Source organism: Bos indicus, chromosome 9, assembly GCF_029378745.1.
Source record: "Bos indicus isolate NIAB-ARS_2022 breed Sahiwal x Tharparkar chromosome 9, NIAB-ARS_B.indTharparkar_mat_pri_1.0, whole genome shotgun sequence".
Lineage (NCBI taxonomy): Eukaryota > Metazoa > Chordata > Mammalia > Artiodactyla > Bovidae > Bos > Bos indicus.
Genome location: NC_091768.1, coordinates 14811742 through 14827329, shown reverse-complemented (window position 1 = coordinate 14827329; position 15588 = coordinate 14811742). Strand labels below are relative to the sequence as shown.

The 15588-nt window shown below is 40.5% G+C and overlaps 1 protein-coding gene across 3 annotated transcripts in view; it reads left to right on the top strand.

Moving 5' to 3' along the window:
- Positions 1-13362, top strand: part of COL12A1 (collagen type XII alpha 1 chain) — a 117795-nt gene extending 104433 nt beyond the window's left edge. For 2 of the 3 annotated variants that reach the window (XM_070795751.1, XM_070795749.1), the window contains 8 exons: positions 1320-1373; positions 2765-2836; positions 6700-6735; positions 6845-6911; positions 8013-8201; positions 9126-9194; positions 9979-10149; positions 12320-13362. In XM_070795751.1, coding sequence (XP_070651852.1) covers positions 1320-1373; positions 2765-2836; positions 6700-6735; positions 6845-6911; positions 8013-8201; positions 9126-9194; positions 9979-10149; positions 12320-12480 — 819 coding nt within the window. In that variant the 3' untranslated portion in view covers positions 12481-13362. Of the gene's footprint in view, positions 1-1319; positions 1374-2764; positions 2837-6699; positions 6736-6844; positions 6912-8012; positions 8202-9125; positions 9195-9978; positions 10150-11172 lie in introns of all 3 variants that reach the window. The other variant, XM_070795750.1, reaches the window with a different exon arrangement.
- Positions 13363-15588: the final 2226 nt, after the last annotated feature.

Here is a 15588-nt window from a genome sequence, read left to right as displayed (position 1 = left end):
TGGTTGATCAGGAAGTTCTTAGGATGACTGAAGGAGGATTATTCATAGACATGATACTTACCTTAAAAAATGAAAGAAAAAGAGTGTTTCCTACAGTGGTCGGAGGAAATTTAGATGACATTCAACTGTGCGAACCAGACTCGGAGCATTTTTGCTTCTTAAGTGGCTCCCAGGAGTGGTGTTGATGTTATATCAGATGAATTTAGAGTCTGTTTTTTGTTAAGCAGGCCTAGATCTTCCAGAAAACAGTCTGAAATGTTTATCTCTATAAGTTTCTGAATTTTTTTGAAGGGACAGACTATTTCTAATGCAATTTTAAAGAAATCATTTAAACTTCCTCTTTTGTAAAAATCGATGGCAGTGTGGATACTTAATGCAGGCAGTGATCCAAATGTTCTTAACTTTTTGCTAGGATCCAAGAATATGCATAAAATTATCACTTATTCTCAAAGGAGGCAAAAATTTCCTTTGACAGAGGAATGCAGCAACCGTAAAAAACTGCCTGACTCAGAAATCCTCGGCTGGATTTCAGAGGTCTGCACTTGGGATGAGTACTAAGCGGGCAGTGAGTGACTCATTCCAGGCAGAGGTCGTCTGGCACTGTGCAAGCTGCACAGAGATGCCCACCACTGCTGGGTACATCTCTCCTCTCAACCCGATCTGGTATGGGTCTAGCCTGTAAGTAAGATGAGGAGAGATGGACCACTAAACAATTAAGTGAGGACTGAAGATTTCCTTTCTTTTTGAGTGGTGGAGTTAAGATAGTTTTGCCTCTTTCTTGGAGAGGAGGAGAGAAATCAGCCAGGAGTGAAGCAACAGTGGTCCTGTCCTGGCTGTCTGGAAACAAGGAAGGGAGTTTTCTGACCAGGTGGTTGGCCTCTCCTGCATCTTCTATGACGTCACCTGGTTTCCTCAGCAACATTCCCTTCATCCTATTTTGATCGTTCCCAGGCCAGTTCGTGGACGTTGACTTTTCAGTAGAAAGGGCTAGTCTTCCTGTAGATTTCTTTATACTCTTACAAAAGCAAAAGTTAGTATCTTCATAATAGGAAACTGCCTTCTTTGGAGAAGACTAGTTTAATTCTTAAAACGATTTTATTTGTAACCCTATAAATGACTGAGTTTAGAACTGAATTATTCAGTAAAAGGCATAACTTAAATGGAAACCATTTTTTTTTGCATATTTGTCTTTATATTGAAAAGTTACCTGCAGTTGGGTTAAATCCCTCACCTGTCACTTTTATCATCCTGTTTAGTTTCTTTCCATTTTGCTTGGTCATTATTTCACTAATCCACACATAATTTCATTTTTACAATAGGGCTTTACTGGAAAAGATGGAGCAATGGGACCCAGGGGTCCCCCTGGACCACCGGTAAGAATGGAATGCGTGACACTCGTCTCCCTGTCCTGACCCCCTACCCCAACTCGCTAGGAAAAAACTCAGTAACCTGACCTTTGAGGCATGTTCCATTTGTGCTGTGGACCACACGGTTGAGGGACCTGCTTGTTTTTATTCTCCTAAAACAAAATCGGCTAGAAAAAACAGATGTGTTAAAATAGAGAGTCTTTCTGTTTAATGAAGTTATATTTGAAAAACAGAAAAATATCCCTAACTGGTTAGTGCTCTAGTTCCTTCCATGTGTACATTAAGTGGTGGGTTTTATGATCTTGCTGGTCATTTCCTGTTCTAGAATTATGAGTCTGTAGCTTATGATATTTGAATTTTAAGGATATTAATTACTGAACAGTTTTAAGTCATTCAGAGGATGTAATTCTTACTGAGTAGGTTTTCTAATTAAGATCTTTGGGAAAAATACTGAAGCCAATGACTCTGAAAGAAATATCTGTATACTTGCCTCCGGGTGAGATTGCAATTACGTTGTTGGAGGTAATGGATGCTCTTCATGGCTTCTCGCTAGATATGAATGATTCATGTTTAATATATATGTTCTCAAGTAGAGTTGAAAATGTATAGTAAACTTTCATTTAAAGTATTTACTACAGAGATTAAAATGTATATGATTGATGAATAGAAGATTGTTTTACAGAAATCTGATGATTCCATTTTAAGGAAGTTTTAGCTTTAGAAGATAATGTATTGTCTAGCAATATTATAAACATTTTTACTAAAATATGGCTGTGTGAAAGTCGCTCAGTCATGTCTGAGTCTTTGCCACCCCACAGACTAAACTATGGCTAAAGTTTCTTAAAGTTGTGCTAAAAGGGAGAAATTCTTACGGTTTTGATGGGTTTGAGGGTGCTGATATGATAGAAGAGAATTACGCTTTATTTGAATGCACCAAAGAAAAACTTAGTTTCTAGGCTGAGCTACGACTTCTTGGAGATGAACTCCACAATATGGTGCTCAGATACCTTCTCAATTTCTTCCCCAAACAAAATTTTCATTCCTGTCTTTTGATGTGTTTTCTATTTTGATAACAGAAATAAATGAAAAGAAATTGCTTTCTGTAAATTCACTTAGTAGCCAATTTACTAGGATCCCAGTCTGTGAATGGTTAAACTGATTGAAAACAGTATATGTATATATTTTTCAAATGATCTCAAGTGTATTTTTCAACTATACACTCCATAAAGATTGAATATGAATTTTCAATATTTTTTTCCTCCATGTTATCTTAAATTTAATTTTATTCTTCCTTAATGTGCTGAAAGCTTTCAAAACCCTCTGTGCTTTGTTAGTTTACTTTACATGGGACTCCTCTTTCATGGTAACCTTTTGTTTTCTCTGCCTGTGTCTTGCAGGGAAGTCCAGGCTCTCCAGGAGTCACAGGACCAAGTGGGAAACCAGGAAAGCCCGGAGATCACGGCAGACCAGTAAGTGGATGGCTTGCATGCCTAGTCATTCCACTGTGAGTGATGAAGAGACTGCAAGACTGTGGCATATTTATGTTATCTCTGCTGTAATACTTTTGAAGCATTTGTTGAAACTATGCTAAACCCATGGATTTAACTCAGTACTAGTTCTAAAATTTTTCTCTCCAAGTTATAACATTCTGGGATGAAAATTGTGGTCATAGGGTTTCTTTAAAAGGAGAATGGGATTATGAGCCAAGACACATATTTCTGCACTGTATAAACACTCAGAGCTGGGTCAGCAGAATCATTCTTTTTATTTAGGAGTGGTATGCAGCTTAAGACAGAAAAACATGATGGTGCATGGCGCCCCCGTGGATGCTCTGCAAGTTAACCCTTTGTGAACGTCCTGTGGCCTCTTCTATGGAGGATGCTAGAGCACTAGAGCACTAGCCCCAGAATTAAAAGAATTTATCTAATCCATTGTCTTACTTTTTTACACTGCCCTGCTCCAACTCATGTCTAGTTTAACTTTCTTTTTATCAGATGCTTTGATTAAAATAATAGTTGAGTTGCTGCTGCTGCTAAGTCACTTTAGTCGTGTCCGACTCTGTGCGACCCCATAGATGGCAGCCCACCAGGATCCCCCGTCCCTGGGATTCTCCAGGCAGGAACACTGGAGTGGGTTGCCATTTCCCTCTCCAATGCATGAAAGTGAAAAGTGAAAGTGAAGTTGCTCAGTCGTGTCCAACTCTTAGCGACCCCATGGACTGCAGCCCACCAGGCTCCTCTGTCCATGGGATTTCCAGGCAAGAGTACTGGAGTGGGGGTGCCATTGCCTTCTCCAACACTGGAGCTGGTATAATGCATATCTTCTATTTGCAAATTTAGAAATCCAAAACTGAATGCTTCCCAGGTGGCGCTAGTAGTAAAGACTCTGCCTGCCAATGCAAGAGACAGGAGTTTGATCCCTGGGTCGGGGAGATCCCCTAGAGTAGGAAATGGCAATCCCTTCCAGTTTTCTTGGCTGGAAAATTCTATGGACAGAGGAGCCTGGTGGGCTACAGTCCATGGGGTTGCAAAGAGTCAGGCATGACTGAGCGACTGAGCACATATTTGTAATGACTGTTGGGCTCCACATTCTTCCTTACAAGCTCTTCCCTGTTTATGTCTATGAAGAATAAATTTATTTTAAGCAGTTTTTTGAGTAGAATTCTGAAATATAAAAATTTATTTCAGAGATCATGAAGTCCGATATTAGTAATGACACACCTATCAGAGCTGTTCTCTGAATGGAACTTCTCTCAAGTATTGTCCAAGTTAAAAAAAAAAAGTATAAACCCAAGTATAAACCCAAGTTAAAAAAGTTTAAACTCCGGGAGTTGGTGATGGACAGGGAGGCCTGGTGTGCTGCTATTCATTGGGTCGAAAAGAGTCGGACACGACTGAGCGACTGAACTGAACTGAACTGAACTTAGGGTAGAATCTTTATGTGCCATGGTGCTCCTTCTACGTTTACATAAAATTAAGCAAGCAGCATAATGATGAAAGGCCTCCTGATATGCCTCATACTCTGTGTATACTCTAGCATGACTTTATTACTCTCTTTTCATTAATGAATCATGGCAGAAACTTCACAAGAGCGGTTAAAAGTGCATGGAACTTTTCAACCCATTCAGAATTCTATTTCTTTTTATGATGACCAAAAATAGAGTTTAACATAAGAATATCACTGATGTAATTGATGGCTTCAGCTAGAAACCTGAAAGAAATTTCTACTTCCTTTACTTGAAATGAGATCTCAAGATACTGGCAATAAAGATGAGTTCTAAATGGTACATACTAGACCAATCTCAGAAAGGCAGTAAATTAAAACAAAACAAAACAACAAATGGGAACAAAGTAGCAGTTAATGCAAAAAAGATTCCCTGAAATTTACAAAAGGCTCCAAGCTAAATAATGTTTCCATGGGAGTCCAGTACTTTTGGTAAGGGGAGAGTCAAGCTCTAGTTTTTCTTATAAGTACAATTTGGTGACATTTATCTGGATGTTATCTACCCCATTTCCTTCCTTTAACCATCCTTTTAAGGTGGTAAATTGCCCCTCCTTTTCTTCTGTTTTCTATTTGCGTTTAGTTTCTAAAACCAAAACTAGCAGTTCCATGTTATAAAGGTCTTAGCAGGGAACTTAGCTCAGTCACTGTTAACTTGTCATTAGCGCTTGTATGCAGAGTTGTCTTCCTGTTAACGTACAATACCTGATGTTGTATAGTGGATGTTTCCAAGAACTGCTGATGGAATATTTTTATTCCTTTACTCAACACCCTTTGGTTTGGTGCCTAACTGTGCTAGCTGGCATTCTAGGGTCTGGATAAAACCATAAATAGGGCAAAGTCCTTGCCCTCATGGAGATCCTAATGGGGGATATAGACCAAAAATGTAAATACATAATACAGTTTCTGGTGATGATGAGTGATATGAAAAAAAGAGACATGGAGTAAGGGGTTAGGGGCTCATTATGGTGGTGTGAACGGGCTATTTCAGATGCAGCGGTCAGGGAGCCTGTCCGAGCAGGTGCAGTGAGGCTGGGAGCATCTGTGGGAACGTTATTTCAGGTTTGGGGAAAGATGAACAAAGGCTGAGGGAGGTGAGTGTGGCACGTGGGTGGAACAGCGGAGAGATCCGAGCACCTGAAGTGAAGGAAGTGAGGAGAGGCGACGTCAGTACCCGGGCAGAGGCCATCACGTGGTCTATCCAGCCCACACTTATTCTAAGTGTGATAAGAAGCCTTTGGAGCCAAGAGTGACATGGGCTGATTTTCCTCTTAAAAGCAACACTCTGGCTTCTCTGTGGAGAACAGACTTGAAAGGGGCAAAAATGGGAGAAAGGAAGACAAGTTGGATGGAAGTTGAGGAGTTGAGGCAAAAGTCTTGGAGACGGTAAGATGCAGTTTGGGATGTTATCTGAACATTAGATTTGTCAGTGGTGTGGGTATTCCTTTCAGGGGGTAGCCTGGAGATACACAGAAAGACAAAAACATCTTCCACTAGAAGGAAGACTTTTTCCAAGATGTTCTCGTGGCCAGTGAGAGGCCTGACAGAACAGGAAAGGGGGCGGCAGAGGACGAGATGGTTGGATGGCATCACTGACTCAACGGACGTGAATTTGAGCAACCTCCGGGAGATACTGAAGGACAGGGTAGCCTGGTGTTCTGCAGTCCACGGGGTCGCAGAGACTTGGACACAACTTAGCAACTGAACAACAACAAATTCTGTAGTTCTGTTTGGATGTGGGACCACCATTTGGATTAAGTTCTTTAATAAGTGAGGCATGTAGCCCTTTCATATTCAGTGCACAAAATCACTAGAAGAAGTTGTTTAGTTAGAGATGCATGTTTAGTTAGGGAATTGATGGAAGGTCTTACTATTACAAGGTCTGGGTTCTTACTAGAACTGAACCAAGATTAACCTACAATAGCCACTTGAGCTCCCCAGCCATTGTGACATGAAAAAAGGGTAGAATGGTAGCAAGGGCAATGTGACATGTATTTCAGTTCCAGATCTCTATTGTGACTGGGCATCATAAAATGCAGACGCAATACATAACTTCTGAACATGGTCATAAAATTCACATCTCAGCACTATTTTGGAGGACACATGCTTCTGAGAGCGGGGGGGAGAGAGAGAGAGAGAGAGAGGGAGGGAGGGAGACAGATTAGATTCCTTTTTACAGACAAACAAAAAGTGAGTAACTTCAATGTGAACACGATGTGTGATTTTGCTACTTTGTTGGAAAGTAGACCTTGCTGTCTTTCATCATGTCCATTCATAAGTCATTTTAGACCATGTTTGTCAGTTTGTAATATTTGAAATTCCTCTATTTCAGGGTCCATCAGGACTGAAAGGAGAGAAAGGCGACAGAGTATGTATTTCTTAAAATTTGACTTACAAGCTTATTTTGTGTGTTAAACATTGAACTCTGGAACTATGAAAATAATATGCTGATCGTACTTACTGATTTAATTCACTAGGGAGACATCGCTTCCCAGAACATGATGCGAGCAGTTGCAAGACAAGTCTGTGAACAATTGATAAGTGGTAAAATTTCTTTTCCTTTGAATATATGAGTGTTTAAGTTAATTGCAGGAAAATGCAGAGTATTTTCTAAGATACATACTTTCTAAGATAAATGTTTCTATTTCATTTTCACAACCTCTTTTTATACATTGTCAGATTTGTATCCTGTTAGATAAAGCTGATGATATTTTAATGATTGTCATCAAGATAAAACAGTAACCCAAGGTAAAATCATAGCCAGTTATCCTTATATTCAGTCTGATACAAAATCACATTTTAAAAGGACCTTTCAGTTTCAGCATTAGTATTTTTTACTGGGTTTCCATTGAAGCAGCAATCATTGCATCTTTTAAGTTATGACGTTTGAGTTTTACTAACTCTTAAGGAAGGAGGACCGTGGACCGTGGAGATTAATTTGATCCTGAAAAGTCCATGTTGATGGGGAACTTTTTATTGCCTCCTTTTGATTCACGGACTCTTTCTCCTTATTCGATGAAATTTATTAAGTGATAAGGCCCAGTGCCTGCAAATTGAGTGTGACCTCCAACTCAAGGCCCCCTTTTCAGAAGTTTTAGGCCAGCTGTCTCCCAGGGCGGTTCCGAGGGGCACCTGCTTTAGAATCACTGATGCTGCGTGTGAGAAATGAGTTCCTTGGTCACCCTAAATCTGGTGAATCACTCTTTGGAGATGAGACCCAGAAATTTGTAGTGTTTGAAGTATCTCACAGGTGATTCCAGTTTACACTAAAGCCTGATTATCACTGCTGTAGGCACACACACACAAATGCTGTCACTTATTAATTTTAAAAAAGGTTCTCTTTTGAGTGACATCATCGGGCAAAACCTTGGGGCTTCATATCAGACCCACGTTAAACTTTCACAAGTCTTTTATGTTTAGAGTAATGCTGATGGCTTACTAGACAGTTTTTGGTGTTCTTATCAAGGATCATTTTGTCTGGGGTGACTGAAGTGTTTTATTTTAGGGTTGGGATTCTAATTAAAATGTTTGCCGGAGCGGGCAGGAACAGAGATGAATGTCACTAAATACTAAGAGAAATCTGTTTCATGTCCTCATCCCCTCCTTTCTGGGTTTCTGACTAATAAGTCTTATTTTAATTTTTAGGTCAGATGAACAGATTCAATCAGATGCTGAACCAGATTCCAAATGATTACCACTCTAGTCGCAACCAGCCAGGCCCTCCAGGCCCCCCAGGCCCCCCCGGCAGCGCAGGAGCCAGAGGAGAACCAGGACCTGGGGGGCGGCCCGGCTTCCCAGGCACACCAGGGATGCAGGGGCCCCAGGGGGAACGAGGTAGGCAACAAGGAAGGAATCTGGAAGTGTAGAAGCTGGGTCGAAAAGTGCGTGGAAGGCTGAGCTTGGCAATCAACGCTGGTCTTGTTTGGACAGCCCCAGAAGAGTCACGCATCCCTGAACCCATTTTTCTTTCTAGGCAGCTTCAGGCTATAGAGATCCTTATCTTAGAACACAGGAAGATTTTGTCAGGAGATCTCGGTCAAGACAATGCCGTTTTCTGATTGTTGTTGTTAGCGAGCAAAATTGTTTCTTGGCAAAGGGAATCAGGCGCTAAAACCTTATTAATTGTTTTGACTGGCAAGAGCTGGGCAGCAACTGAATGTAAGCAGCCTTACGATTTTAGATCCAAATTCTTCTGGTTCCTTTATTCAGGGTCTGGAACTGGTCTTATGTGTTTATTTGGCTTTAATTTCATGGTAGATAAGTATAATTGAAGGAGAAGAAGAAAAACAAGATTATCTGATTCCAGATGTTTCAGCATGCTGGGGACTGACTTTGTGAAAGTAGTGGTTAACAATTTGGGGAAAACCTAGATGTTTCTATAATTCTGATGGTTTAGCTGCCATCCTCATAGGGTTACTGAAGCTAAGGTACCTTTGAGATGCCTTCAGTGGGTTCTAATTCTTTATTCAAGATTTCTGTTCTTAATTACTGTTTCTAAAATAATATATTCGACATATTTGTTTTCTTCAAATAATTTTTCCCCTGAGTTGTAGCCAGATTTGTTTCTTGGCCATGAATCTGGAATTACCCAAATGTCTAGAAAGAATTTTGGCTTTAAAAGTGGACTTCTGTGAAAAATTGGGTTCTGCTTTTACTAAGGGAAATGAATTACTTGAATCAAATATTATCGTTCCGATGAAAACTACATTTTTCCCAGATAATTTTCCCTCTGTGTTTTACCATTTTGTCCTTGCTTAGGTTTGCCGGGAGAGAAAGGTGAAAGGGGTATTGGATCTCCAGGACCTCGAGGGCTGCCTGGCCCCCCAGGTAGGTTTTGCTGGTACATCAAACAAGAGAACATGTAAGGGCTGAGAGAGCACACAACCCTCCTCAGAGGCACAAACTCATCCTGTGAGCTTCAGGCAGGCTGAGCATCATGGTATATATTTGAGCAAGAAGTTCCTCTTGATCCTGCTCATTTTTATGTTTTGTTAAAAAAAAAGTTTCAGCACATTCTATTTAAGATTTACTGTAACTTTAATACATTAGGGTCTGAGTTTTAGTGACAGAGGGATGCTGTTTTCTTTTTATGGGATTCCTATTTTGTTTTTTTCCTACTTGTTTTGTTTGGCCTCACAGCTGTTAAGGATGGTGTCATTTCCTGTTCCTTCCGCTGTTCTTCAAGATGCTAAGAGACTAATAGACTATTGCTAATGGACTGAGGAAATATATCCTCGTTGGAAATCCTGACACATCCCAAGATTTCATTCACAGGCTTTTTATTGATGTTTTGGAAGGAAAGAATAGTTGTTCTATGCATTTTGTTTACTAGATTGAGAATGAATTGTTTTCTTCACTATAAGGTCCATGAGACCCTTGCAACCATGGTCAGCCCTGGAGGTTAAATCTTTACATTTGTGTTAACCAGGAGTAAGTATCAGTAGATTCAGAAATAACATTGCTTCATACTGGTGATTTCTAAGGAAATATTTTCTTACTATATGCTAGAGAATCAGCTGGTCTTGAAGTAGTGGAGGTGCCAAAGTATTGCTGACTGCCTTAGGAGACGCATTTAACAAGAGGGGCAATACTTGTCTTAAACCCACAACAGGGCCACAAGGAGAATCGAGAACGGGTCCACCAGGGTCCACAGGTTCCAGAGGTCCTCCAGGTCCCCCTGGTCGTCCTGGAAACTCAGGTATCCGAGGCCCCCCGGGTCCTCCTGGATACTGTGACTCATCCCAGTGTGCCAGCATCCCATACAATGGACAAGGCTATCCAGGTATGTTGTTGCCATTATAAGGACCCAAATTCAACTGAATTAAAAAAACCTGTATGGAAATAAAGTTCCCTAGGATTGAAGGAAAGTTGATTTTAGGATTTCTTGAAGATAGAACCTCTTTCAGTTGTGTGTTTTGATTATATAGTAATAGTCTCTCTCAAAAGAATCAATGTTAATTTTAATGACATTATTTCACTGATAGAAGTTGAATATTTTCTCCTTCTTTCTATACTTCTGCATTTATCAAATCACAACATAAACTTTTCTGTTTCTCCTGATAGTTCAAAGAATGTTATTGAATTTTTTTTTTTTTTTTTTTTTTTGCCTAAAAAAAACCTGTAGAATGCTAAGAATATATATAAAATTTGTTTTGGGAATCTAATGTGTAGGCAGACTATTTGATAACATAGTGGAGGCAACTGAAAATATTTCACTATTTCGCTTTGTCCATGAATTAGTATTTTATAAACTCTGGAACCTAATTTTTCAAGAGTTGGTCACGAAATTCTAATATTTGACAATTTGACAATTACAGGAGGCAGAAGTCTCTTAAGCCTGAATTCGGGGACTATGGGGACAGAGGCAGTATGCTGATTTAGAGATTAAAAAATTAATGCTGTGGGCAGTGGTCAGCAGTGACCTTTTTCATCAGTGCACCCTCAAGCATCTTGCAAGTTTTAAAAATGATATGCTGTTTGATATGGTTGGCTACTAGCAAGTACTGCATGAGTAGTTGAATATCTAAATATCTATATATCTATATATTTATGTGCATACTTACATATGACCAAAAAGAATCATGAATCTTAAGTTTCTTATGCAAACCATTCACAAAATTGTAATTTCATTCTTTATCAAAGAAATTTTAATTACCTCTGCCTTCTGGTATGTATGAGTAACTTGAAATATATGGATATATACATATATAATTTAACCATTACATACTTAAATGAATGTGTATAGATATTTTTTTTTTGCATAGTAATTCAACTTTTAAAAACTATCATCTTTGACCTGTTTCAGGTTCCGGCTAACAAATTTTCTAAGTCGCCAGTGCTGCTTACAGTTTGAATACATGAAAATCCTGTTTCTGAGATGTTTGCGCACGTGCTTATTAGAAAATGAGTCTGTATGGAAATCTCACCACAGATCTGGTTAACGAACCGGGTGGACATCATAAAGGAGGGTGGAGACTCTTTATACTAACTTGAATGAGACAAAAGCAGTGGTGTTAGTTTATAAGCCTGATGCATTTCAGTAATAATGTAGAAAAATATTATTTAAAAAAAAAGTTCAAACACAGCTCATGAGGCGCCTCGGTTGTGAAAGAGGCGCATAATAAAACTACTAACCGCGGAGATGATGCCATTTCGGGAAAAACAATTAACCTGGTTAAAGAGAAGTACCTTATGTAAATAATAAACTAATTATGGCTTGTAAATGATTTGTATGTGATACTGTCCACTAAAATCACTTAACAGTTCTACAATCAGCTTCTGCCTGCCGCTTGCTCTCTGCCAGAATAACATCGAATTAGAATCTCCTCATCTCTTGCTTGTTAGCGATGTCTGATTATCTTATGTACATGTACTCTCATTTGGGTTTTTGTAATCATCCTTTTCAAACCAAAATTTTAGAATCCCTTTTTTTCTTCCTGTTTTGCTGTCGTCACGGGTGATCCTCACCCACCAGTTGTAACTCAGGCTGTGGGCCAGACAGCCACAGAAAACGTCGTGTACTGTATATTACTTGGTGATAATTGATTTTCACCTCCAGAGTTCAGTTTTAAGGAGCTAATATAACTTCCCCATCACTTGCTCATCTTTCCCAGTGGTTCTCTGAACTGAGGAATTTGAAGTCATGAAGTTACTTGGGGATTTGCAAAAAAATCCTACCTGGGTTGGTTGACAGTTTTCTTTGGCCCAGTTGCTGACCCTTTCCAGGTGTTTGTGCAATGGTTGTATTTACTGCTGGACCTCTGAAGGTTACAAACAAGTGCCATTTCAGATCACCAAATTCTCTCTGCAAATGGAATCAGAACGTTGTAATTTCTCTGCCTTTATAGTCATGAGATTAAGACTGAAGTGCAGTCCCCTCGGGTGATGGTTTAGCTTTTGGTGTGTGTGTATTCTTCCAAATCATGCCATAACTGTAATGTTGAATCGGACAGAGCCCTACGTGCCCGAGGGCGGGCACGAGCCCTTCATCGTGCCGGTGGAGCCCGAGCGGACAGCGGACGAGTACGAGGACTACGGCGCCGACGAGCCCGCAGGCGAGCATCCTCCCCACGCGCGCTGGCGGCGCGCCCTGCCCCACCGCCCCCGGCAGTGACCCTGACCCCGCGCGCTTGCGCAGCGCGGCCGGGCTGCGGGGAGGTGTTCGGATTCCCATTTACAGGTCAGACGGAGCAGTGGACGTCTTACCTGCCACGTTTCTTCCGGCGTTGCTTCATCGGAGAGTACCCTTTTTGACTGTTAGCGAACCTTGTTCCTGCAGGAAGCCTAGCTCGCTGCCCGCGCAGTCTGTAGAAGTCTTTTACCTTTGCCCTTGAAGTTGCTTGCAAGATCCTTTGTTCACAAAAGCTGCGGGGAGAGAACGTGCCTTGTGCCTTAATTAGGTAGCTCAGCAGGCAGCCTCAGTGAAACTCTTAAGCAGTTAAGTCCTGGAACCCAGAGCGATGGTGTATTTCGAGAAGGCAGTTTATCTTTTCCAATACTTACCTACAATTCAGTTACACACCCATCCAAGCAGTTTCCCTCGTAAAACCAAAAAAGAGGGAAAAGTCACTCCATTGCAACTGTTTATCTTCCTCTTCTATTCTCTGTCGTACATTAGGGCATAGAATGCTCTTATACATCTCTTTTTAAAAACCACAAACCTTAAGCCATGTAGCTGAAGTTGTTGTATCAACTGGACACAGTTCCATATTGCCTTAAACCTCCTTGTTTTAGACACGCTAACATTTATGCCAAATTGCAGATTATTCTGCAGAGATGGAATTGCATGTTTGTGTTGTATATTTAGTATGAACTTTTTTTTTTTCCAGAACATAATGTTTCTTAGTTATCAAAAGCAGTTGGAAAATGTTTGCAAGACTATGAACATAGAATTGCTGCTTTTATATTTTAACTGCAGATTGTGAATTTCACTGCCTTATATTATTTATTTCTGAAACAAAAGAGGCATTTTTCAATAAAACTACTGAAAATTTGACATGGTATGTTTTTTCTTTAATGTCCTTTGGGATTATTCAGGCCATTGTTACAACAAACAAGTTCATATCCTTGGATACGGTTACAAAGCTTGTTACTATTAAATTATGGTAAATAATGTTAGATTTTTAATGATATGGTGAAGTCATAGAAAGTAGTGCGAGAGCCTTTAAAGGCCCAGTAGATTCCAAAGGCTTTATTAGGAATGTAGAGGATATGTGGGTTGGTGGAAAAACAACTAAGTATCCTAGGAGACCCCAAACAACCAAACAACCTTTAACAAGTCACATGATTTCACATGCACTTAACTCACTCTCCTATACCATACTTTACCCAGTAGCATGTTTAACTACAAAAAGAGTAATTCCTTAGTGATACCTTCTTTTGCATATTTTATGAATACAGTAACATCATTTTAAATACCAAAGAAAACAATGTTCATTTGAAAGAACCAACATCAATTGAAGAGAGAAGTATTGAAAGAAAATTTTCCACAGAGTAAAACATAAGGTTTAAATACTTCCTGGACACTAAGATCAAAAAGACTAGATAAATGATTGTATTGTTTGATTAGGAGGTTTTAAGTAGGTCGCCAAATTCATAGTACTCACCTGTAATTTCCGATACATACATTTTAAAGTTGAAGGAGACCCCTGAGACCATCCCAGTCCAAGTCTTCAATTTAAGTGGGAAGAATCAGACTCACTTCATCAGTATCAGATCAAACCCTGTTCTCCTATATTTCAGGCAGTCTCCTGCATTGCAGGTGGATTCTTTACTGACTGAACCACCAGGGAAGCCCTAAAATCCTAAGATACCTCCTCATAAATCTGATTTTCCTCCATTGTTCCCATCAACCGCCAGTTTCTGAGGCTAGAATTTTGAGTGATTGTAAACTTTTTTCTCCTTTCACTTTTCACATCCAATTCATCAAGTCTAACTGACTGAGCTCCTACATACATATCTTAATCACCCCATTGTTACTACTCAATTTTAGACCCTTGGGATCTCTTACCAGGAGTGTAATCGCAGTCTCTTAAATGGTCTTTTTTTCCTGTAGCCTTTGTCGACTTAAAAAAATGTACAACGTGAGAATTGTGAAAAGCGAAAGTGAAATTTGCTCAGTCTGTGGAGTTCTCCAGGCCAGAATACTGGAGTGGGTAGATGGATGGCAGGCATGAATCCCACATGGCAGGCGGATTCTTTACCTGCTGAGCCACAAGGGAAGCCCAAGAATACTGGAGTGGGTCGCCTATCCCTCCTTCAGGGGATCTTCCTGATCCAGGAATCAAACCGGGGTCTCCTGCATTGCAGGCAGATTGTTTACCAACTGAACTATCAGGGAAGGTGAGTTAAGCTTTATCTGGGGCAAAATGAGCCCTACTGAGAGCACCTCAGGTCTGAGAACCTGCTCCAGAGAGGCAGGAGGGAAGAACTCAGTTATATGTGATTTTGATAAAGGGGGAGTCTATGCAATCAAGTACATATTTTCCCACAAGGATTCTGCTAGTCTTGTGAGCTTTCTTCTAGTTGTGAGGAACAGTCATCACCAGGAAGGGTTTTAGTGCTTTTCTAGATATAAAGAGATACAATAATTGAGCTCAAATATCGGCTTCTGAATATATCTGACTGAGGACCTGTTCTGCCAGCCCGCACCTCCTCCTGCCCTAAACACAGAGTTGCCTCATATCTGCTCTCCATCCTGAACTCCCTCAGGGGGCGTTGAAGGTCAGTAGCTGCAGCAGCATTTGTGATTCAGTCATCCTAGAGGTAAAATGACAAGTGCCAATTTGTAGTTGACAGGTGCCAGCCTGATGTGTCAAGAGATCTGGATTCCATTGGTATGACCATTTAGCAGCTGTTTTTGCGCCTTTACCTTGGAGCCCTCAAAGTACACAGGCCAGTGTGATTTATCTAGAATGCACACCTGACCTTGTCACGTCCTTTGCTCAACCCTCTTCAAGTGGTTTACCGATGTCTCTGCAAATCAGGGTGCCACCCTGGCACCTCCTGGCTTGACCTTGCAGATACCTATGAGAGAGTATATGCCTCTGAGAGTTGGTAGGTGGAGACATGTCCTCCTCACTCCTCAGCACTGTTTCCAGGCCAACAGTCCTTCCTTCTGTAAAATTCCTTTATCCTTTGGGGCTCATACTCAGCTTCCCGTAACTGTCATGTATTTTCCTTGTGTTCAGTTCAGTTCAGTCACTCAGTCGTGTCCGACTCT